The 24638-nt window shown below is 42.5% G+C and overlaps 1 protein-coding gene across 6 annotated transcripts in view; it reads right to left on the bottom strand.

The window, feature by feature from the left end:
* Positions 1-24638, bottom strand: part of LOC134354623 (roquin-1-like) — a 174185-nt gene that overhangs the window by 89619 nt on the left and 59928 nt on the right. For all 6 annotated transcript variants that reach the window (XM_063063641.1, XM_063063640.1, XM_063063639.1 and 3 more), the window contains 5 exons: positions 22114-22353; positions 21336-21511; positions 11329-11529; positions 2262-2394; positions 1626-1744 (listed from right to left, as the gene is read on the bottom strand). In XM_063063641.1, coding sequence (XP_062919711.1) covers positions 1626-1744; positions 2262-2394; positions 11329-11529; positions 21336-21511; positions 22114-22353 — 869 coding nt within the window. The remainder of the gene's footprint in view (positions 1-1625; positions 1745-2261; positions 2395-11328; positions 11530-21335; positions 21512-22113; positions 22354-24638) is intronic.

The following is a 24638-nucleotide window of genomic DNA, read 5'->3' as shown; positions in this document are numbered from 1 at the left end:
AGCTTTATGGGACAGTGGCAAAGAGAAAGCCACTGTTGGGAAAAAAAACCCCACATGAAATTTCAGCTAGAGTTTGCCTGAAGGCACGTGGGAGACTCCGAAGTTAGCTGGAAGAAAATTCTATGATCTGATGAAACCAAAATTGAGCTTTTTGGCCATCAGACTAAATGCTATTTTTGGCATTTGCAAAACACCGCCCATCATCAAAAACACACCATTCCTACCATGAAGCATGGTGATGGCTGCATCATGCTGTGGGGATGCTTCACTGCAGCAGGCCCTGGAAGGCTTGTGAAGGTAGAGGGTAAAATAAATGCAGCAAAATACAGGGAAATCCTGGAGGAAAACCTGACGCAGTCTGCAAGAGAACTGAGACTTGGGAGATTTGCTTTTCAGCAAGACAATGTCCCCAAGCATAAAGCCAAAGCTACACAGGAATGGCTTAAAAACAGCAAAGTTAATATGCTGGAGTGGCCAAGTCAGAGTCCAGACCTCAATCCAATTGAGAATTTGTGGCTGGATTTGAAAGGGCTGTTCACTCACGATCCCCATGCAATCTGACTGAGCTTAAGCAGTAAAGAAGAATGGGAAAAAATTGCCAGATTTGCAAAGCTGATAGAGACCTATTCACACAGACTCAAGGCTGTGATTACTTCCAAGGTGCACCTACTAAATACTGACTTCAAAGGGGTGAATACTTACGCAATTAATTATTTTATGTTTTATATTTGTAACTAATTTAGATCACTTCTGTAGAGATCTGTTTTTTACTTTGATACGAAAGAGTCTTTCTCTGTTGATCAGTGACAAAAAACCAAAGCCAAATTAAATCCACTGTGATTCAATGTTGTAAAACAATAAAACATGAAAACTTCCAAGGGGGAGGTGGTGTGATTACTTTTTTATAGGCACTATACGTGGTGGAGAGTACACTGACTAGTTGCAACAGTGCCTGGTATGGAAACACCAGTACCTTTGAATGGAAAATCTTACAAAAATAACTGGATACAGCCCAGTCCATCACAGGTAAAGATCTCCCCACCATTGAGCATATCTACATGGATGCTGTCACAGGAAAGTAGCACCCACCATTAAGGACCTGCAAAATCCAGGCAAGGCTCTCTTCTTGCTGCTGCCACTAGGCAGGAAGTACAGGAGGCTCAAATCCCACACCACCAGGTTCGGGAACAGTTATTACCCCCCAGCTATCAGACTCCTGAACCAGACGGGATAACTTCACTCACTCTAATACTGAACTGATTACCACAATCGATGGACTCACTTTTAAGGACTACACAATTCATGTCCTATAGCTTATTTATCTATTTTTGTATTTGCAGTTTGTTGTCTTTACCATTGGTTGTGTCTCCATCTTTGTTGAGCGTGGTTTTTCACTTATTCTATCATGTTTCTACTGTGAATGCCTGCAGAAAATGAATCGCAGGGTTGTATATAGTGACACACATGTACCTTGATAATAAATTTACTTTGAACTTTGCTCCCCTATTTTAATTCATAGCCTATTTATTCCCCACAGCTACATTTTCCTGCTCCTGGCACGTAAATCTGCACCCTCTCCAGTGAAATCACATGGCTCCTATAAAGTTGGCCACATTTCCGATTACCTGCTGCTGGTCTGTTCCTTTCTTGCTATGGTTCTGTACAAAATCCACCAGTCCGTGCACGACAGTCTTTACAGCCACCAGCCCAAATTCCAGCTGCTCCCATGTCGGAGGAGGGGCATCTGCAGAGAGATTCGGCAAACATACGGGTTAGACGAGGACAGAGGAGGACAGGGGAATTCATGCATGGTATGATAGAAGTCCACCTTCAGAAGAATCCTGACAGGGTCACAGAAGTCTGACCCTGGTGAACTTGAAAGATATTCATTGCTGGGTAATCAGTGTGACACAAACTCATAAATAATGCAGAAAGCCCTGCAAATTTAGAGGAGTCAAAAAGGTAAGGCACTACCAGTCGTTTAATTAATACCAGAAACCCATTTGGAGCTATTCATTGGCCATTTACATTGTCCATCACTTTCTTCCTTACAGAGCATGCAGATTATTTTCCCCCATCCAAGGAATATGACTTAATTCTTTCATAAGGAAATATGCAACTTATTCTAGAACTAGCCACAGATCTGGGCCCAGAACATTTTAGTCTGTTAAAAATGAAACACAACATTGTTGTGGGTTTGTGTGTTTTGCTGCATAATTAAACTTTGAGCTGACTTGTGTGAGATGAAACAATGTTTGTACCTGGGCTGGGGTCAATGTTGGCCAGTAGTTCCAGGTGTGGCCTCAGCCGGTTCAGATTGGCAGGATCCCCAGTTCGTTGCAGGGCAATTGTCAGCTCCTGAACACTCTGCGCAAAGGAGGCTGGTGTTTGCAGCTGGGAAATAATTACATAAACAGTTATAACTTATCTTTGTGAAGTTCCAAGTCCCATCTGGGTAATCGCAACATCACAAAACATCCAAGTGAAAAGATTCAAACCAAGCTTGTAAAAGATTAAGTGGGAGCCACTGGAATACAGCGCTTCCACACAAACTCACAATGCCAGAAGACCCTTTGCCTCTCATTAATATGCTTCCACAATCTCAGACCATCTACTGATATCGGCTTTGGGAAAATATGTCTAGTCTCAAAGGTAAAATTATAATAAGTCTGATTCAGCCACTCCACACGACATTCAACGGACCTAGACAATGAAGATGACACACAAAGTACTCACACATCCCATCACCTCTCAAAGACCTTTAGTCTCAATTATACTCCACTAAGGCAGCTTAACAATACATTAACATCAGCAATTATATTCCACATATTTATCAGTGTCAGGATTAAAGGCAAGGTGAATAGGAATAAGGAACCTTGGTTCTCAAGGGATATTGCAACTCTGATAAAGAAGAAGAGGGAGTTGTATGACGTGTATAGGAAGCAGGGAGTAAATAAGGTGCTTGAGGAGTATAAGAAGTGCAAGAAAATACTTAAGAAAGAAATCAGGAGGGCTAAAAGACATGAGGTTGCCTTGGCAGTCAAAGTGAAGGATAATCCAAAGAGCTTTTACAGGTATATTAAGAGCAAAAGGATTGTAAGGGATAAAATTGGTCCTCTTGAAGATCAGAGTGGTCGGCTATGTGCGGAACCAAAGGAAATGGGGGAGATCTTAAATAGGCTTTTGCGTCTGTGTTTACTAAGGAAACTGGCATGAAGTCTATGGAATTAAGGGAAACAAGTAGTGAGATCAGGGAACCTGTACAGATCCAAAAGGAGGAGGTCCTTGCTGTCTTGAGGAAAATTAAAGTGGATAAATCCCCGGGACCTGACATGGTGTTCCCTCGGACCTTGAAGGAGACTAGTGTTGAAATTGCAGGGGCCCTGGCAGAAATATTTAAAATGTCGCTGTCTACAGGTGAGGTGCCGGAGGATTGGAGAGTGGCACATGTTGTTCTGTTGTTTAAAAAAGGATCAAAAAGTAATCCGGGAAATTATAGGCCAGTAAGTTTAACGTCGGTAGTAGGTAAGTTATTGGAGGGAGTACTAAGAGACAGAATCTACAAGCATTTGGATAGACTGGGACTTATTAGGGAGAGTCAACATAGCTTTGTGCGTGGTAGGTCATGTTTGACCAATCTATTGGAGTTTTTCGAGGAGGTTACCAGGAAAGTGGATGAAGGGAAGGCAGCGGATATTGTCTACATGGACTTCAGTAAGGCCTTTGACAAGGTCCCGCATGGGAGGTTAGTTAGGAAAATTCAGTCGCTAGGTATACATGGAGAGGTGGTAAATTGGATTAGACATTGGCTCGATGGAAGAAGCCAGAGAGTGGTGGTAGAGAATTGCTTCTCTGAGTGGAGGCCTGTGACTAGTGGTGTGACACAGGGATCAGTGCTGGGTCCATTGTAATTTGTCATCTATATCAATGATCTGGATGATAATGTGGTAAATTGGATCAGCAAGTTTGCTGATGATACAAAGATTGGAGGTGTAGTAGACAGTGAAGAAGGTTTTCAGAGCCTGCAGAGGGACTTGGACCAGCTAGAAAAATGGGCTAAGAAATGGCAGACGGAGTTTAATACTGACAAGTGTGAGGTATTGCACGTTGGAAGGACAAACCAACGTAGAACATACAGGGTTAATGGTAAGGCACTGAGGAGTGCAGTGGAACAGAGGGATCTGGGAATACAGATACAAAATTCCCTAAAAGTGGCATCACAGGTAGATAGGGTCGAAAGAGAGCTTTTGGTACATTGGCCTTTATTAATCAAAGTATTGAGTATAAGAGCTGGAATGTGAGGCCGAATCTAGAGTATTGTGTTCAGTTTTGGTCACCAAATTACAGGAAGGATATAACTAAGGTTGAAAGAGTGCAGAGAAGGTTTACAAGGATGTTGCCGGGACTTGAGAAACTCAGTTACAGAGGAAGGTTGAATAGGTTGGGACTTTATTCCCTGGAGCGTAGAAGAATGAGGGGAGATTTGATAGAGGTATATAAAATTATGATGGGTATAGACAGAGTGAATGCAAGCAGGCTTTTTCCACTGAGGCAAGGGGAGAAAAAAACCAGAGGACATGGGTTTAGGGTGGGGGGGGGGAGTTTAAAGGGAACATTAGTGGGGGCTTCTTCACACAGAGAGTGGTGGGAGTATGGAATGAGCTGCCAGAAGAGGTGGTAAATGCGGGTTCTTTTTTAACATTTAAGAATAAATTGGACAGATACATGGATGGGAGGTGTATGGAGGGATATGGTCTGTGTGCAGGTCAGTGGGACTAGGCAGAAAATGGTTCGGCACAGCCAAGAAGGGCCAAAAGGCCTGTTTCTGTGCTGTAGTTTCTATGGTTTCTAGTGATTTGGATTGTCCTGCATCTATAACACCATTTGCACACCTTTGTCCTTCCTTTCCTGTCATGGACTACTTCCAAACCCCATCTACACACTACTCTTTCAGATACTCCAGGAACTTACTCACTCTCTTTATACTTCACTCTCACTTCATGTATTCAACAATTATATCACCAGCTCTTACACTGGTCATGACCTAATATACACTGTTTGACAAAAGTCACTGATTAGTGGGACTCTTTACGTGCAGCTCTGAAAGGAATCATCAAATATTCCCGTTTAGGACTACTACAGCTGAAATCCAATCCCAACCACGTGTACTTCAGTAAGCAACATCACTGATTTTAAGACGTTTAAAAAAAATCTATCAATCCTCAAAATCAACAGACCCCAGACAATAGCCTTGAGTTGCAAGTGTAGCTCCTCTTTAAGAAATAAGAAATGAGCCTTTAGACACCCCCCTCCAACTCATCCTGCTAGTGAATGTACAGTCGCTGGAAAATAAAGTTGCAGTGAAATCAATGCCAAAAGTACCAAATACTGGTCTTAAGGTGTTATACTAAAATGCACACAGCATAAGGAATAAGGTGGATGATCTTGTCGTACAGCTACAGATTGGCAGGTATGATATTGTGGCCATCACTGAGACGTGGCTAAAGTTTGCATGTCTCTGGGAGCTAAACGTCCAAGGATACACGGTGTATCAGAAGGATAGGAAGGTAGGCAGAGGGGGAGGATGGCTTTATTGGTAAGAAATGATATTAAATCATTAGAAAGAGGTGATATAGGATCAGAAGGTGCAGAATCTTTATGGGTTGAGCTAAGAAATCGCAGGGGTGAAAGGACCCTGATGGCAGTTATTTATAGGCCTCCAAACAGCTGCAGTGATGTGGACTACAAATTACAACAGGAAATAGAAAAAGCTTGTCAGAAGGGCAGTGTTATGATAATTGTGGGGGATTTTAACATGCGAGTGGATTGGAAGAATCAGGTTGGCATTGGATCTCAAGAGAGAGAACTTGTAGAATGTCTGCGAGATGGCTTTTTAGAACAGCTTGTTGTTGAGCCCACGAGGGGATTAGCTGTACTGGATTGGGTATTGTGTAATGAACCAGAGGTGATTAGAGATTGAGGTGAAGGAACCCTTAGGAGGCAGTGATCATAACATGATTGAGTTCACTGTGAAATTTGAAAAAGAGAAGCCGAAATCTGATGTGTCAGTATTTCAGTGGAGTAAAGGAAATTACAGTGGCATGAGAGAGGAACTGGCCAAAGTTGACTGGAAAGGGACACTGGCGGGAAAGACGGCAGAGCAGCAGTGGCTGGAGTTTATGCGAGAAGTGAGGAAGGTGCAAGACAGGTATAGTCCAAAAAAGAAGAAATTTTCGAATGGAAAAAGGATGCAACCATGGTTGACAAGAGAAGTCAAAGCCAAAGTTAAAGCAAAGGAGAGGGCATACAAGGAAGCAAAAATTAGTGGAAAGACAGAGGATTGGGAAGTTTTTAAAACCTTACAAAAGGAAACTAAGAAGGTCATTAAGAGGGAAAAGATTAACTATGAAAGGAAGCCAGCAAATAATATCAAAAAGGATACTAAAAGCTTTTTCAAGTATATAAAGAGTAAAAGACAGGTGAAAGTAGATATAGGACTGATAGAAAATGATGCTGGAGAAACTGTAATGGGAGATAAGGAGATGGCGGAGGAACTGAACAAGTATTTTGCATCAGTTTTCACCGAGGAAGACATCAGCAGTATACCGGACACTCAAGGGTGGCAGGGAAGAGAAGTGTGCGCAGTCACAATTACGACAGAGGAAGTACTCAGGAAGCTGAATAGTCTAAAGGTAGATAAATCTCCCAGACCAGATGGAATGCACCCTCATGTTCTGAAGGAAGTAGCTGTGGAGATTGCGGAGGTATTAGCGATGATCTTTCAAAAGTCAATGATTCTGGCATGGTTCCGTAGGACTGGAAGATTGCAAATGTCACTCCGCTATTTAAAAAGGGGACAAGGAAGAACGAAAAGGAAATTATAGACCTGTTAGCTTGACATTGGTGGTTGGGAAGTTGTTGGAGTCGATCATCAAGGATGAGGTTACAGAGTACCTCGAGGCATATGACAAGATAGGCAGAACTCAGCATGGATTCCTTAAAGGAAAATCCTGCTTGATAAACCTATTACAATTTTTTGAGGAAATTACCAGTAGGCTAGACAAGGGAGATGCAGTGGATGTTGTACATTTGGATTTTCAGAAGGCCTTTGACAAGGTGCCACACATGAGGCTACTTAACAAGATAAGAGCCCATAGAATTACAGGGAAGTTACATACGTGGATAAAGTGTTGGCTGATTGGCAGGAAACAGAGAGTGGGAATAAAGGGATCCTATTCTGGTTGGCTGCCGGTTACCAGTGGTGTTCCACAGGGGTCCGTGTTGGGGCCACTTCTTTTTACACTGTACATCAATGATTTGGATTATGGAATAGATGGCTTTGTGGCTAAGTTTGCTGACGATACGAAGATAGGTGGAGGGGCCAGTAGTGCTGAGGAAACGGAGAGCCTGCAGAGAGACTTGGATGGATGGGAAGAATGGACGAAGAAGTGGCAAATGAAATACAATGTTGGAAAGTGTATGGTTATGCACTTTGGTAGAAGAAATAAACAGGCAGACTATTATTTAAATGGGGAAAGAATTCAAAGTTCAGAGATGCAACGGGACTTGGGAGTCCTCGTACAGGATACCCTTAAGGTTAACCTCCAGGTTGAGTCGGTAGTGAAGAAGGCGAATGCAATGTTGGCATTCATTTCTAGAGGAATAGAGTATAGGAGCAGGGATGTGATGTTGAGGATCTATAAGGCGCTGGTGAGACCTCACTTGGAGTACTGTGGGCAGTTTCGGTCTCCTTATTTAAGAAAGGATGTGCTGACGTTGGAGAGGGTACAGAGAAGATTCACTAGAGTGATTCCGGGAATGAGAGGGTTGACATATGAGGAACGTTTGTCCGCTCTCGGACTGTATTCCTTGGAGTTTAGAAGAATGAGGGGAGACCTCATAGAAACCTTTCGAATGTTGAAAGGCATGGACAGAGTGGATGTGGCAAAGTTGTTTCCCATGATGGGGGAGTCTAGTACGAGAGGGCATGACTTAAGGATTGAAGGGCGCCCATTCAGAACAGAAATGCGAAGAAATATTTTTAGTCAGAGGGTGGTGAATCTATGGAATTTGTTGCCAAGGGCAGCAGTGGAGGCCAAGTCACTGGGTGTATTTAAGGCAGAGATTGATAGGTATCTGAGTAGCCAGGGCATCAAAGATTATGATGAGAAGGCGGGGGAGTGGGACTAAATGGGAGAATGGATCAGCTCATGATAAAATGGCAGAGCAGACTTGATGGGACGATTGGCCGACTTCTGCTCCTTTGTCTTATGGTCTAAAATAAAGTTGGAAACCTCACAGCAAGACTGCAGTACCAGAGGGACATCAGAAACTGCTGTGTACTTTGCTTTATGGAAATATGGCTCACCCCTGCCATTCTGGATGTAGCACTGCAGCCCACTGGCATCACAATCCACTGCAAAGACAGGACAGCTGAGTCTTCTGGAGGAGTCGAAGCATGCTTCACAAATAATTCATTGTGGTGCACAGACATGGCTGTTTTTTCTCAATGCTGCTCACCTGACCTGGAACATCTAATGTCAAGTGTCGTCCATTTTATCTGCCAAGGGCTTTTTCCGCCATCATCCTGGTAGCAGTATATATTCCACCTCTGGTCGTCAAACAGGCGCTGAGCATTGTGATCAGCAGTCACAAAACAGTGAATGCTGATGCCTTCCCTAATATTAACTATGGGGGATTTCAAGCAGACCAGTTTGAAGAAGTCTCTGATAAACTACCAACAACATACCACCTAGGGAATCAGAGGAGCTAACACATTTGACAACTGTTACACCACCATCAAAAACACTTACAGGCAGAGTCTAAAGATCGGCACTTTGGGAAGTCCGATCACCTGTCTGAACTTCCTCTCCCAGTGTACAGGCAGAGTCTAAAGACAATAGCACCAATGGTGAGAATCAAGAAGTTTTGGTCAAGGGTGGCGGAGAAGTGCTTACAGGACTGCTTAGAGTTGGTGAACTGGACAATATTCTGGGATTCATCTTCGAGTCACCGACTTCATCAAGACCACAGTGGAAGAGCAAGTGCCTTCGAGAACATACACAACATAAACAAATCGAAAGGTATGGATGAACAGAAGATTCATAGTCTGCTGAGGGCTAGATCTGTGGTATTCAACACCTGTGGTCCAGAACTATACAAGAAGTCCAGGCACAACCTATTCTGATTAAAGTTAGAGATGGAATTAGATACATGCCAGCTCTGATTGGATTTGCAGGCCATTTCTTCCAACAAAGCAAAACCTAAAATGAATGGTTGTGACACTTCACTCGCAGCTGAGCTAAACACCTTTTATGCATTCTTAAAGGGAGAATACGAATACACCTGTGTGAATCCCTGCAGCATCTCATGAACCTGTGGTTTCAGAAGCTGATATCTGCCCTGATGGTGTGGCATTGAAAACCAACTGGCAGGAGTGTTCAAGGGCATCTTCAATCTCTCACTGCTACATTCAGAGGCTCCCATCTGCTTCAGAAAGGTGAGAATCATACCAGTCCCTAAAAAGTGCAGGGTGAGCTGCCTCAATGACTATTGGCCAGTTGCACTCACATCTATGTGATGAAGTGCTTTTGAGAGGGTGATCATTATGATCAGAACCGACTCCTGTTTTTGCAAGGACCAGGACCCGCTGCAATTTGCCTATTGCCACATAGGTCTACAGGGAATGTAAACTCACTGGTGATTGCTCTTGGCCTTGGATCATCAGGACAATCGCAATACCTATGCTAGGCTGCTGTTTATTGATTACAGCTCAGCATTCAGTAACATCATACCCTCAGTACTAATCAACAAGCTCCAAACCTGGGCCTTTATACCTCCCACTGCAAACCGGATCCTTGACTTCCTGATTGGAAGTCCACAGTCAATGCAGATTGGAAATAGCATCGTCTCCTTGCTGACTATCAACCTCAAAAATGCGTGCTCCACTGCTCCATCCTCTCTACAGCTGTAACTGTGTGCACTTTTGCCGAAAACACAACTATTGTTGGAAGAATTTCAAATGGTGTTGAGGAAGCATATAGGAGTGAGACAGATCAGCTGGTTGAGTGGTGTCATAAGAACCTTGCACTCAACGTCAGTAAGGATAAGGAGGTGATTGTGAACTTCTGGAAGGGGAAACTGAAGGGAACACACACCAGACCTCATTGTGGGATCAGCAGTGGAAAGGGTGATTTTCTGATTCCTGGGTGTCAACGTCTCTGAGGATCTATACTGGGCCCAATATATTGTTACAATTACAAAGAAGGCATGATCGCGGCTAGATTTCATTCGGAGTTTATAAGGACACTTTGCATGTCACCAAGGACTCTCACAAATTTCGACAGATGTACTGTGGAGAGCATTCTAACTGGTTGCATCACCATCTGCTACGGAGGGACCACTGCACAGGATTGGAAAAAGCTGTAAAAAGTTGCAAACTCAGCTAGCTCCATCATGGTCACTAGCCTGCCTAGCATCGACAACATCTTCAAAATGTGATGCCTCAAAAAGGCGACATTCATCATTAAGGCGCCCCATCATCCAGGACATGCCCTCTTCTCATTGCTACCTTCAAGGATGTTCCAGAGCCTGAAGACAGACTCAATATTTTAGCAAAAGTTTCTTCACCTCCGCCATCAGTTTTCTGAATAGACAATGAACCATTGTACACTACCTCACTATTATTTGTTTTTGCTCTGCTTATTTAATTTAAATTTTGCAATGTACTACTGCTGCAAAACATCAAATTTCATGACAGATGCCAGTGATATTAAACATGATATTGATTTTGAAAATAGATTTTTATTGCTCACTTAATCTTCTGATGAAATTTCTAGGCACACTTTTTCCTGTTGTATATGGTAAATTATCTTATATCTTCACTACCAAGATCTGTGATTTTTGATACCATTCATTTTTAAACTCTATGCAGCCAAACTATGTAAACACGACAGAGCAATCTGTATGTACTGGCAGCAAAGTTCAAGGTCTAAGTTCAATTAATTAAGGTGACCTGTGCAATGGATGGTAAATATCCCATGATACAGCTTAAAAGCAGAACCTAGTTCTAATTCATCAATCAGCATTTTAAGAGAGTTCAGCCATTCACTCTTCTCTGCAACAAATGCCAACCACCTTTTTACAGCATGGTTCAGGTCCTGCCAAACATCAGAGCTCAATGCAACCCACAGTAACATTCAAAGAGGTCTGTGCAGTTTCAAAGAAAACTAAGTTTCAATAAAAACTAATTTTATTCTCTGCAAAGAAGAGTGGGACAGTAGATTGCTGAGTTTGTCCCCAAGTATAACTAGTAAACAGCTGGCATACCTTGTCAATAATAGATTGCATGTGGGACTTGTGTGACAGATCCCCATAAAGGAGAGAGGACCATTGGTCGGGAGCAATGCGAAGCCCTGCTTCCATGGCAATCTGCACGATCTGAGAGTCATGTTCCCGCCGCAGTGCCTCATAGGTCCGGAACTCCTCCTTCAGTTGCATGAGAGATGAATCTTCATCTCTCTTTGTGACCTGTAATGGTGAGCAGACTGTCAACACAAAGCCAGGAACAGTAAAGCCATTTACCACAGACCCAGTAAAAGCAAATAATAATTAAACACAGACATGGAAACAGATAATCGCCTGTAAATGTTCCCACTATAACAATGACTGAACATTCAAATATCTGAATAACCACTGAACTAGTTCTATAACATAGCTGAAGCAATAAACGTGCCTCAGTTACTGACTTCAGGAAGGGGCAGTATACACACTCCTGCATACATCAACAGTGCTGAGGTCGAGAGAGTTGAAACTTCAGGTTTCATCATCACCCCTATCTAGTCTGCTCTGGTCCATCATTACCAACAGCCTGCTCTGATCCAACCATGTAGAATCCACAGCCAAGAAGGCTCACTAGTTCCTCTACTTTCTCAGAATGCTAAAGAAATTTGGAATGTTGCATTTCACTACCAATTTTTATAGATGCAACTTAGAAAGCATCCTATCTGGAGGCATCAGTTTGGTACAGCAAACGCTCTGCCGGAGGCCACAAGAAAGTGCAGAGTTGTGGATATAGCTTTGGGCATCGCAGAAACTAACCTTCCCGCCACAGACTCCATCTACACTTCTCGCTACCTTGGTAAAGAAGCCAGCATAAGCAAAGACCCCACCCACTCTGGATATTCTCTCTTCTACTCCCTCCCATCAGGCAGAAGATACAAAAATTGAAAGTGTTTATCAACAGGGTCAAGAATAACTTCTATCCTGTTACAAGATATTGAACTATCCCCTAGTACAGTTTACTTTGCTATGTCCTTGCACCGTATTATCTGACTGCACTTTCTCTGTAACACTATATTCTGCATTTTGTTATTATTTCCCCTTGTACTACCTCAATGCACTGTTATAATGAAATTATGTGTATGGATGGTACAAAAAGTTTTTCACTGTCCCTTGGTACAATAAGCTTATTTACTAATATGCAAATACAAAATAAGGTATAAATAACAGAGGGAGATAAGTGGCTGCATTACTGGATCTAGGGACACAAGTTCCAATCACACCCTGTCAGCTGAGAGTATCGATTTAACACAAATGATCTATGAAACCTCCAGGTCATCAAGTAAGCATCTGGTTCACCGATGTCCCTCAGGGAAGGAACCTCCCTTCCTCACTTAGTGTCTAGCTTCTACATAACCAATTGTTCGCTGGGGTGTTTGAGATGGGCAATAAATGCTAACATTACGATAGCACCAATAAAAGTAAATACTTCTTCACAGTGGACAACTATGGGCTTGGTAATTAAGTAGGACTGTAACAGACAAAGAAAGAATAAGAACTAAATATCATTTGACTGATAGTATTCATTAACTGTCAAGAAAGGAAGAACTCAGCAGATGAATCAGCATCTACCGAGGAAAATGGACAGAGGAAATTCAGGGTCGAGACAGTCTAGCTAAAGGTCTTGAAAAGTCGACTGTCCCTTTGCCTCCTGCTTGATCCACTGAGTTCCTCCAACTTTTTCTGTGTTGCTCCAGGTTCAAGCATCTGTAGTCCCTTGTGTTTCCTGTTAAAAATAGTCTATGACCATGAGACATAGGAGCAGAATTAAGCCATTCAGCCCATTGAGTCTGCTCCGCCATTTGATCACGGCTAATGTATTTTTCAACTTCATTCTCCTGCTATTCCCCATAATGAGTGGTCCCAACCTCCAGGCCACGGACCGATACATTGCCTCAAAGAATGCAGTGGTGCAGTGGTAGTCGGAACGCATCCAGCACATCTTTAAGAAAAAAGCCGAAATAAACAAGCTAATTAATTCGGTGACGCCCGGCACGTAAATGTCAGCCCAGATCAGAGGGAACGCAATCGACAATCGCCTCTGATCTGGGCTGACATTTGCGTGCCGGGCGGCACCTAATTAATTAGCTTGTTTATTTCAGCTTTTTTCTTAAAGATGTGCTGGGTGCGTTCTGGCTACCGCTGCACCACTGCATTCTTCATGGCAATGTATCGGTCCGTAGCCCGGAGGTTGGGGACCACTGATCTATGATCTCTTATTGAGTACCTACCAACCTCTGTTTCAAATATACTCAATGTCTTGGCATTCACAGCCTTCTGTGGCAATGATTTCTACAGATTCACCACCCACTGGCTACAGAAACTCCTCCTCATCTCTGTTCTAAAGGGGTATCTTTGTATTCTGAGGTTGTGCCCCCTGGTCCTAGACTCTCTGACTATTGGAAAGATCCTCTGCATATCCACTTCATCCAGGCCTTTCAGTATTCAATGGGTTTCAATGAGATCCTCCCCCCATCCTTATAACCTCCAGCGAGTACAGGCCCAGAGCCACCAAACACTCCTCAGATGTTAATTCTTTCATTCCCAAGATCATTCTCACAAATCTCCTCTGACTCTCCAATGCCAGCATTATCTTTTTTGAGAAATGGGGTGCAAAACTGCTACCAATGCTCCAAATATGGTCTGAATAATACCTTATAAAATGCAGGATTACACCCTTGCTTTTATATTCTAGTTCTCTCGAAATGAAGGCTAACAATGCACGTCTTCCTTACTATTAACTCAATGTGCAAGTTAATCTTTAGGGAACCGTGCACTAGGACATCCAAGTCCTTTTGTCCCTTCGATTTCGGAATTTGTTCCCCATTTAGAAAATAGTCTATGTCTTTATTCCTTCTACCAAATGGAATAACTATACACTTCCATATGCTGCATTCCATTTGCCACTTCTTTGCCAATTCTCCCAATCTGTCCAAGTCCTTCTGCAGACTCCGTTTCCTTAACACTACCTGCCTCCACCTATCTTTATATAATCTGTAAACTTGGCATCATCTAGATCATTAACATATACAGTGGATTCCAGATAATTGAGACACACTAGGACCAGTATATTTTGGTCCAATTAAGCAGCTGCCCTAGTTAACCAAAACTTCATTGAAATAGTTAAGTATAAAAAGTCAAACTACTGTTTAACTGAGTAACAAATTATATATTTAAATGAAATACAGAACAAATTTGAAAAGTACCAATACTATAGTACTATAAAAATTGTGTATTAGTTCACAATAGTTATTGATGGAGAAATTCATCCTATGTTCGTGCTGTGCCCTTCAATTGTCTGTGTAAATGAACAATATCAGTGCAGATATCTATGCTTCAAACAATGCTTTAGGATGATTTCATTTTCCAAATCTTCATTTTTCATTGTAACATTCAAGATGATTGGTGATACCATTAAATTCTTCATAGTTCCTAACTTAATGAAGTAGTGAAAGTTTTACTCCAGACCATTTCTGGCATCCTCAAGCCTGATTGAAACCACAGTAAGCGAAACAATTCTGAATGGTCTTATTGCTTATTTCTCAACAACCATCAGTGACAAAAATCACTGCTTTTTGAACACAAGCACACACAACTGAGGCTATTTAACACAGTTTGCTCTAAGCACCCGGTAGCATCTAATGGCCACACAAGCACTCACAACTGACATTAGTTAGAAACTGTTCGCCAACCACCTCCTGTCCCAAATAAGCGGTTGCCCGGATTAACCAACGGCCCATCCAACCTGAATCCATTGTAATGTGAAAAGTACCTGACCCAACACCAACCCCCGTGTAACACCACTAGTCATCGGTAGCCAACTGGTAAAAGGCACCCTTTATTCCCACTCTTTGACATCTGACAGCTAGCCAATATTCTGGCTATGCCAGTTTCTTTCCTGTAATACCACTGGCCCTTACCATATGCGACACCTTGTCAAAGGCCTTCTGAAAATCCAAGTACAAACATCCAATGACTCTCCTTTATTTATCCTGCCTGTAATTTCCTCAAACAATTCCAATAGATTTGTCATGTAAGATTTCCCCTTTAGGAAACCATGCTGACTGGCCTATTTCATCTTATGCCTCCAAGTACCCTAAAACCTTAGGCTTGTAGTAACAACTAATGACCATTAAATCCTATGCAACTTAATAAACAGGAGCTCAGTGATGAAAGGCAAACAGCCAACACTGCCTCATAAACAGTTATCCACAGTGATTCAGGAGCTTGATGGCTGAAGGATAATAACTGTTCCTGAACCAGGTGGTGTGGGACATGAGGCTCCTGTATCTCCTTCCTGGTGGCAGCAGTGAGAAGAGCGCATGGCCTGTGTGTTAGGGTCCTTGATGATGGATGCTGCTTTCTTGTGGCAGTGCTCCTTTTAGACTACTCAATGGTGGGGAGGTCTTTGCCTGTGATGGACTGGGTTTCTTGTAGATTTTCCATTCTTGAGCATTGGTGTTTCCATACCAGGCATACAGTGTGCCCTCTGTAGCAGTAGGCTATATTCAGCACTGCCTTAGCAACAGGGTAACCTTGAAAAGACTTCACTAATTCTGAATACTATTCGGAGAAAGTGAAAGTGAGCAATCTTTTATTTCATTGTAATGTGTGTCATCAGAAAAAGCCCCAATATAAACTAACTGAGGTTATTTGTTGTAGCTGTAATACAATTTTCCAGCATAATTTGTCATTTAGGCCAGCATACTTAGGGAACAGTCGATCTATCAAATTCCTGTCTTCCTAAACTACAGATTTTTCCTGGAACTACTCATCCAGTATACTTAGAAAATTCATCATTGAACCTATGTCAATAACTTTTAGGATCCTGTCCATTCAATCAATGACATCATCCTGGGAGATATCCTCTCTTAGGGTTAAAGTTAAGAACACCTTTTATTAGGCTTAGAACAGAGAGTGGTGTGAATTACAAATATTCCTTAGTTTTCACACTATTTCTTTATTTACACTACATGTAGGAGCAAATGGAAAAACCATACAGAGTTGTGTTCAAAGCAATGGGTGATTTATTAAAACTGATGCACACCAGGAGACCAGTCAAAGCTGATCTACCCAAGTGTGAATTTGGTACAGCTTTTACATTCTCAGCTGACAAGATTACACAGAGACTTGATTAACAGTAATACTAGGTTTTGACTGCGGAACGGTGGTTACAGAAAGACTTAATTATGGTCTTGATTACAGAATAAAACGATTACAGAATTACAAAATAAAAAAAAGTCCAACTTAGTTAACAATAGATCCAATTTTGTATTACAACAATGGGCGCACATTTCTGAAACTTGTACATCATCACTGATGATGTGTCTAATTTTAGGCGCTGTCTGTAGTTCCCTGTTACCACATACGGACAATTCACATTCCTATTTACTAGTTATTAGCCATCACTATTCTAAAAAAAAAATTCTGAGTATGGTTTGTAACCTCTAAACATTTGTGCATGCATTTTCAGATCTTTGCTTTAATGCACGTAATTCCTTTGCTAAAGATATCTTTCACATTTGCAGTAAACTTTCCTCTGCCCAGTGTCTATCCAAACCACCAGACCATCTGTGGCATTATGTGATTTGCCATTCTCCTTCTCATCATTTGCAACAATTATACCTTTGAAAAATTGCAAGCTGCTTCACAGCAGTGTTACCTGCTAAACATTTAGAGAGAACCACTTGCCAATATTAAGATATCTGGTCAATGAGGCAAGTTTTGAAGAGTAACTTTAAGGGTTTAAGTGATTTGGAATTCCAAGGCTTTGGATCTAGATAAGTGAAGGCACAAGGACCAATGATGGAGTGATAAAGATACAAAGACTGTAACTCAAGAGTTCAGAGAGGGCAAGATGGAGTTACCAAATGGTGAACAGTCTTCACTGTAGGGCAAGATAGAGTTACAGAAATTGTTGAAGTCAGGCATTTGCAGAAATAAAGCCTGCAAATGCTGGTAATCCAAAGCAACACAAACAACATGTTGGAGGAACTTAGGTCTAGCAGCATCTATGGAAATGAACAAACAGTTGACGTTTCAGGCTGTGATCCTTCTTTAGAACTGAAAAGGAAGGGGAAGATGCCAGAATAAGAAGGTGGGGGACAGGAAGGAGGCTAGCTGGAAGGTGATAGGTGAAGCCAGGTGGTGGGAAAGGTAAAGGGTCGGAGGAGGAGGAATCTGATAGGATTAAGAATTATGGTTGTTAGTTTTCAGTCCCAGGGAACCATTGTGGGTCAGTGACATATTTGCATTTATAATCATGCTTTGGCTTTACTTACAGGAAGCCCCAAATGTAGTACAACCGAAGTACAGGTACTTAGAAGTGTGTGGTCACTGTTGTTATGCTGGAAATAATCTGTGCACAACAAGCTACCACAGCAAATAATGATTAGAATGTTTGCTTTAGTAGTCAAACATTGATCAAAGGAAAACATACAACACAGAACAGTACAGCACAGCAACAACCTTTGGGCTATGATGCTGTGCCAAACTAATTAAGCTAAAGACACATTCCTTTCTACCCACAAACAGTCTACATCCCACCATTCTGTGCATATTCACATGCCTATCTAGGAGCCTCTTCAACACCTCTGTTATATCTTTCTCCACCACCAACCCTGGCAGCGCATTCAAGGCATCCACCATGTTCTGGAGAAAAAAAAACCTTCATCACACATCTCCTTTGAACTTACCCCCTCTCACCTTAATGCATGCCCTCTGGTATTAGACAATTCAATTCTGGGAAAAAGATACCATTGTTTTCTCTATCTATACCTCCCATAATTTTATAAACTTCTATCAGGTCTCCACCCAACCTCTGCTACTCCAGAGAAAACTGTAGTTTATCCAACTCCTCCTAATAGCACATAGCATCTAATCCATAGCACCCTCATGATAAATATCTTCTGCACCCTCTCCATGCTCTCCACATCCTTCTAATAGGGCGACCAGAACTGAAAGTAATACTCATCGTTTGACCCAACCAGTGTTTTATAAAGCTGTAATATAACTTTCAACTCAATGCCTCAATCAATAAAGGCAAATGTGCAATATGCCTTCCTTATCATCTCATTAACCTGTTCAGCCACTTAGAGAATTATAAACCTGGATCCCAAAATCCCTCCACACATCAATGCCTTTCAGTACTTCGCCATTAACAGTGCAACACTATACATTTGCTTAGATTAAACTCCACCTGCATTTCTCAGTCCATATCTGCAATTGATCGGTACCCCACTGTATCCTTTATTCAACAGATCTGAGTGGGGTTAGTTGGGACTTTGTGTGCTACAGTTCCCCAGCAGACATCGGATTGTGTATAATTAGGCATCTGGCAAGGGCCAGTAAAAAGTAGTGCTTAGAGTGGGGAGCTCAGGTTTTGACACAGAGGCATCAACGAGGAGAGGTGGAGAGTATAACAGGTATATTTTTGTGTTTAATTTTTCTTTCTTTCTTATTGCACAGTTAGAGCAGTGTGGGTGGCAACCAGGATAGTGGAATGCTCTTCATGTGGGATATGGGAAAGCAGGGAGACCTCCAGTATCTCTGATGACTACAGCCGCAAGAAGTGCATACAGCTGCAGCTTCTTTCAGACCGTGTTAAGGAATTGCAGCTGGAACTGGAAGAAGTCTGGATCATTCGGGAAGTTGAGGGGTTGATTGACAGGACATACAGGGAGGGAGGACATAGGTAACTGGGTGACTGTCAAGAGGGGAAAGGGGATAGGCAACCAGAGCAGAGCACCCCTGTGCTGTTCCTCTCAACAAACAGGTTTGGATACTTCTGGGGTTGGGGGCAATGACCTAGCAAAAGATAGCCAGAGTGGTCAGCTCAGGTCTCTGGCACTGAGGTCTGTGGCTCAGGAGGCAAGGTGGGGGGGTGGGGGTGGGGACGGGGACAGAAGAGAAGAGGAGTGCAATAGTGATAACTAGGGGAGCAGACAGAAGATTCCGTGGATGTGAAAGAGACATCAGGATGATATGATGCATCCCAGGTGCCAGGGTCAGGGATGTCTCGGACTGGGCCCACAGCTTTCTAAAGTGGGAGTGTGAGCAGCCAGAAGTTGTGGTATGTATTGGTACCAACGACAAAGGGTTGTAAAGGGAGGAGGTCCTGCAAAGAGTATATAGGGAGTTAGGTAGAAAGCTGAAAACCATGACTTCCAGTTGGTTGTGCCACATACCAGTAAGGGTAGAATGGATGATTTGGCAGATGAATGTGTAGCTGAGAAATCAATGCAGGAGGAAGGGTTTCAGATTTATGGATCACTGGGATCTCTTCATGGGAAGGTAATGACTTCTACAAAAAGGCTGGGTGACATAGGATCAGTAGATGTAAAATCCATGTGGGTAGAGTTGCAAGGTTAAAAATGACCCTGATGGGAGTTATATACAGGCCTCCAAGCAGTAGCCAAGGAGATAGATAGGCATATGAATAGGGGAATATTTGATCCTTATAGGGGATTTTAACATGCAGGTAGTTTGGGTTACGGGAGAAAACAGGAGAATGTGGTTGAATCAGCCTTGAAAGAACGGTGGAGCAGATTAGAAGGGCTGAATGCCTAATTCTGTCATGTCTTGTGGTCTTAGGCAAACTTCTACACTGTGCACAACACCACCAATCTTTGTCCTCCCGCACTTTTACAAAACAGTTCCACAGGTCTCCAGTTAAACATTTTATTTGTACAAGGACAACCTACAGAGTACTTCATGAGTAATGCAATACGTATTGCCAAAAATTGTGTGCCGGGAATACACGTAACTAATATAGAAAGTTCCAGGAATATACAAAACTATCAACAAGACTGAAAAAGTGACAGCTCAGTCATTGCTTCATGGGAATAGGTCCTGGGATCAGTTCAAGTTACTGGGAGGGGCAGAAAAGTCCAGTCAGTGAATAATTAAGAGGTAACAAAGCATGGATAAGGTTTCCACTGCAGGTGAGCTGAGGAAGGGCAGACAGGCAATGTTTGAGAAGTAGAAAAAGGCAGTTAGTGCAGGAGATGAAACACAGGAAACTTGGAAATACAGAGCCAGCCTTCAGGACCAAACTACGGCTGCAGGAGGCTCAAGCTCTTTCACAACCAGTGTAAAATATCAGTGGTGCAACACATACAAAATGCTGACGATACTCAGAAGGCCAGGCAGCATCTATGGAAAAGAGTAAACAGTTGATGTTTCAGGCTGAGACCCTTCTTCATGTTTTGGCCAAAAACGTCGACTGTTCACTCTTTTCCATAGATGCTTCCTGACTTGCTGAGTTCCTCCAGCATTTTGTGTGGGTTGCTTAGATTTCCAGTATCTGCAGACTTTCCTGTGTTTGTTATTAATGGTGCAATAGTTTTCAGCAAGTACCAGGTTGGGTAGTGTCGAGGAGAACAAAGTACAAAAGGAAAAGTTTGTTTTTAGGGTAAAAGGCAGGAAAGATCAAATGGCAAAAAAAAGGGAGCAATACTGGAGTAAAAAAATAAAAGATGTTTCGAGGAAGTACAAGTGAGAAAAGCAGGATTATTTTTAACTGTTGCCATGGGAATAAAATGTAAGCAAAGGTTAAGAATGAAAATTACTGAGGTTATTGTTGAGTTAGGAAGGCTGCAATTGTCTGGACCAATGTCTAATGGTTTAGGAGGCTAATTGACTCAATGGCAGATATTAGTCGTAGAGATCACAGAAACAGGCCCTTCAACCCACTGATTCCATGCTGACCATCAGCCACCCCTGTACACTCATCCTACAACGAGGGCAATGGCTATTGTCTTCATATTATTTACCTAGAAGAAATCTCCAACACCAGGTGCCTGTCTACAGAGAGCTGGAGAGGTTGAATTCAGTCTCATCAACAGAATGCAAAATACTTTATTGTATTTTAGTAAACTTTGTCCTTTATACATAGAAATCATATTAATTATTCAACACAGAAGATGCCCTTGAACTGATTCAGCAATACCCAATTGGTGCACTTCAATTGCTGCCAAAGATGATACCAGACTTACTTTGAAACATGATGCTCTGTACAGGAGCTGCACCACATGGCCAATGCTGGTCTTTGAGGCTTGAGGAAATCGTGGTTCCAGTCTCTGAACCACAAACAGCACCAGGACTTTCCTTGAGAGTGCAGAACCATCTTCCAGTGCGAGGAGGACAAGTTTGAGAGCTTCTTCCTGCATTGCTGGGAGCCAAACAGATCACTCACTCAACAAGGTGAAGATCAACCATTCACAACCCTGTTCATCTGGACCCAAAGGTATAGCCTCCTGTGCCTTAGTTTCTCTAAATCCACCTTATTATTTCACAGTTACATATCCCTCAATGGTACAGCTTGTTTTATCAGCAAGGTGAGTCGGGAGTTTTCCCACAAAGGTTGCAAACAACCTAAATTCTGTTAAATTGCAAGCAGTGATGTTAAATAATAAGACTAAAAATGATTTTCTTCGGTGAGAAGGGCTAAAGGGAATTATACCTCAGCCACATTTTAACAGGGTGTGTTAGATGAGAGAATGTAGATGGAACATTACTGTCTCTAGCTCGTGCTTCACCTACCCCAACAACCTCTGAAGGGGTAGTGTGGGCAGGGTAAAATATTACTCTACATTTTCCTCTTTCCCCATGTCCTTCTTTTGGGGTGGTGGACAGATGGCAGTGGGGGATTTCAATAAGCAGCCCCTTCCCCAGCAACGATAATGCAAGAATTTGGAAAATACTTAGCCTCTTGCCAGTGAAGCTGTGTGGTAAACACTAAAGTGAATCTACAGCATTAAATCGGTATTGCACCTGGTCCGAGAAATTGGCAGCCCCTGGCTCTGACAGCAGCCCAGAGATTGGAGGAGAGTTGCTGTGGGTTCTGATGCTGGAGGATGAGCTCGGTGACAGTGCGTTCCCCTAATGAACGTGCAGCCCGCATTGCCCGGATCCGGCCCTCCTCTTCCACCAGCTGGCAGTGAACCAGTGTGACCAGCTTCCTCTGCATGGGCCGGCTCAGCACACTCTGTGCTGCACTGCTGAGCACCACACCTGCAACACAACACAATACAGTTCAATACAAGCTCCGGAGCTTTATGGCTGTAAGGTAATAACTGTTCCTGAACTTGGCAGTGTGAACCCCAAGGCTCTGTACCTCATGCACAATGGTTGCAGTGAGAAGACAGCATGGGATGGATGGTGGGGTCTTTGATGATGAATGTTGCTTTCTTGTGGCATTGCTCCATATAAATGTACTCAATGGTGGGGAAGGCTTTGCCTGGGAAGTATGCACCACTTTCGGTAAGCAGGCTGTGATACAACCAGTTAGGAAGCTCTACAGTGTGCATCTCCAAAAATTTGTCGAAGTTTTTGATTACATGCCAAACCTACATAAACTTTTAAGGAAGTAGAGGTCTATGGTGCCTTTTTGATGTGTTCCAAATCAGTCAATGCCAGAGTCTTTGTGACTAACAACTTTTAACTGAGTGGAAACATCCCTGGCTGAAAATGACATAGGGACAAGTAAGTAGACAATAGTTTGTTGAAGTGGCAAGTTCATCTTCATACACAGGATTTGGTGTTATCTGCAAGACCACTATTTAATGTCTTCTCCATCACCTCTAACGATAGGTGGTTGGCTGTTTCCTTTATGTACTAGAGTTTGTGAATGAAGGTACAACTTCAGTATACTTCGGTAGCACATTCCTACTCAACAACATGAAGGAATATTTTTGTATTGAGAATGCGCATTTAGCAGGGGAACCTGCAGGTATGGTCCCTCCCCACTGCTGACTTTGTCCTCTTTAGAATTACACAAGACAGAAACAGACCAAGATGCATATCTATGATAACCCATTTGCCTGCATGCCAACATCTCTCTACATCTTTTCTATTTAAGTACAGTCCAAATGCCTTTTAAATATTATGGTTATAATCTGCCAATATCCCTCTGGCAGTTGATTCCATATACACCCCATCCTGTGTGAAAATTTTATCCATTATTTCCTTAAAGTCTTTCCACTCTCACCTTAAACCTGTACCTTCTATTTCTAGACTCTCCTCTGAGAAAAATACTCTATCCTTTATATCGCCCTAATTTTATAAACCCTTATCAGCCTGCTACATTCCAGTGAGAATAAATCCAATCTATTCAGCCTCTCCTTGTAACTGCAGTCCTCCATTCCAGGCACTATTCTGGTGGGTCTCTTCTATCCTCTCTCTCACATTCTTCCTGCAGTGTGGCGACATGAACTCCAAGTGTGGTCTAACCAATGTTTTGTACAGCTGCAACAAGATGTCCCAACTCTTATACTCAGCCAAAGCTAACAAAGGTAAGCGTAACGCATGTAATTTTCACTAACCCATCTATCTGTGCTGCTACTTACAGGGAGTTAAGGGCTTGCACCCCAAGATTTTTCAGTAACAAAGGTCCTTGCTCTTTACTCTACACACCCTGCCAGAATTTGACCTCCCAAAGTGCATTACTTTACCCTTGTTTCGTTTAAGTTCCACCTGTCACGGCTCGGCTCAATGTTCCAGCTGATCCATGTTCTACTGTATCCTTTTCTATCTATAACTTCACCAATTTCCATGTCACATGCAGATTCACTACCACCTACATTCTCATCCAAGTAATTTATACGGATAAATTTATACAGAAAGGTCCAAGCACCAATCCCTGCCACAAGAAAACAGCATCCATCATCAAGCACTCCTCCCCACCCCCCATCCAGGCCATGCTCTCTTCTTGCTGCTGCCATTGCGGAGGTGGTATAGGAGCCTTTGGTCTCACACCGCCAGGTTCAGGAACAGTTATTACCCTTCAGCCAACAGGCTCCAGAACTGATGTGGCTAACCTCACTCACCACAACACTGAACCGATCACTGAACACAACTATGGACCCACTTTCAAGGACTGTACTACTTATGTTCCTGGTATTATTTATTATTAGTGGTTTTCTTCATATTTACAGTTTGTCTTATTTTGCAAGTTGGTTTCTTGCTAGGCTTTGTGTGTAGTTTTTCACTTATTTAATTGTATTTCTTTGTACTACTGCAACGTCAGCTAAAAAAAATTGAATCTCAGGGCAGTGTGTATGGTGACATACACCTAGTGGTCACTTTCTAAGGTACAGCTGCTTGTTAATTTAAATATCTATTCAGCCAATCATGTGGCAGGAATTTAATGCATGATCAAGTGGTTCAGACCAAAGATCAGTATGGGGAAGAAATGTAACTCTGACCATGGAATGATTGTTGGTGCCAGATGAGGTGGTTTGACCACCTCAAACTGCTGATCTCCTAGGATTTTCATGCAAAGCAGTCTCTGGAATGTA

Source organism: Mobula hypostoma, chromosome 12 (assembly GCF_963921235.1).
Source record: "Mobula hypostoma chromosome 12, sMobHyp1.1, whole genome shotgun sequence".
In the NCBI taxonomy this organism is placed as follows: Eukaryota; Metazoa; Chordata; class Chondrichthyes; order Myliobatiformes; family Myliobatidae; genus Mobula; species Mobula hypostoma.
The sequence above is the reverse complement of the archived record's forward strand: the minus strand, read 5'-3'. Positions and strand labels throughout refer to the sequence as shown.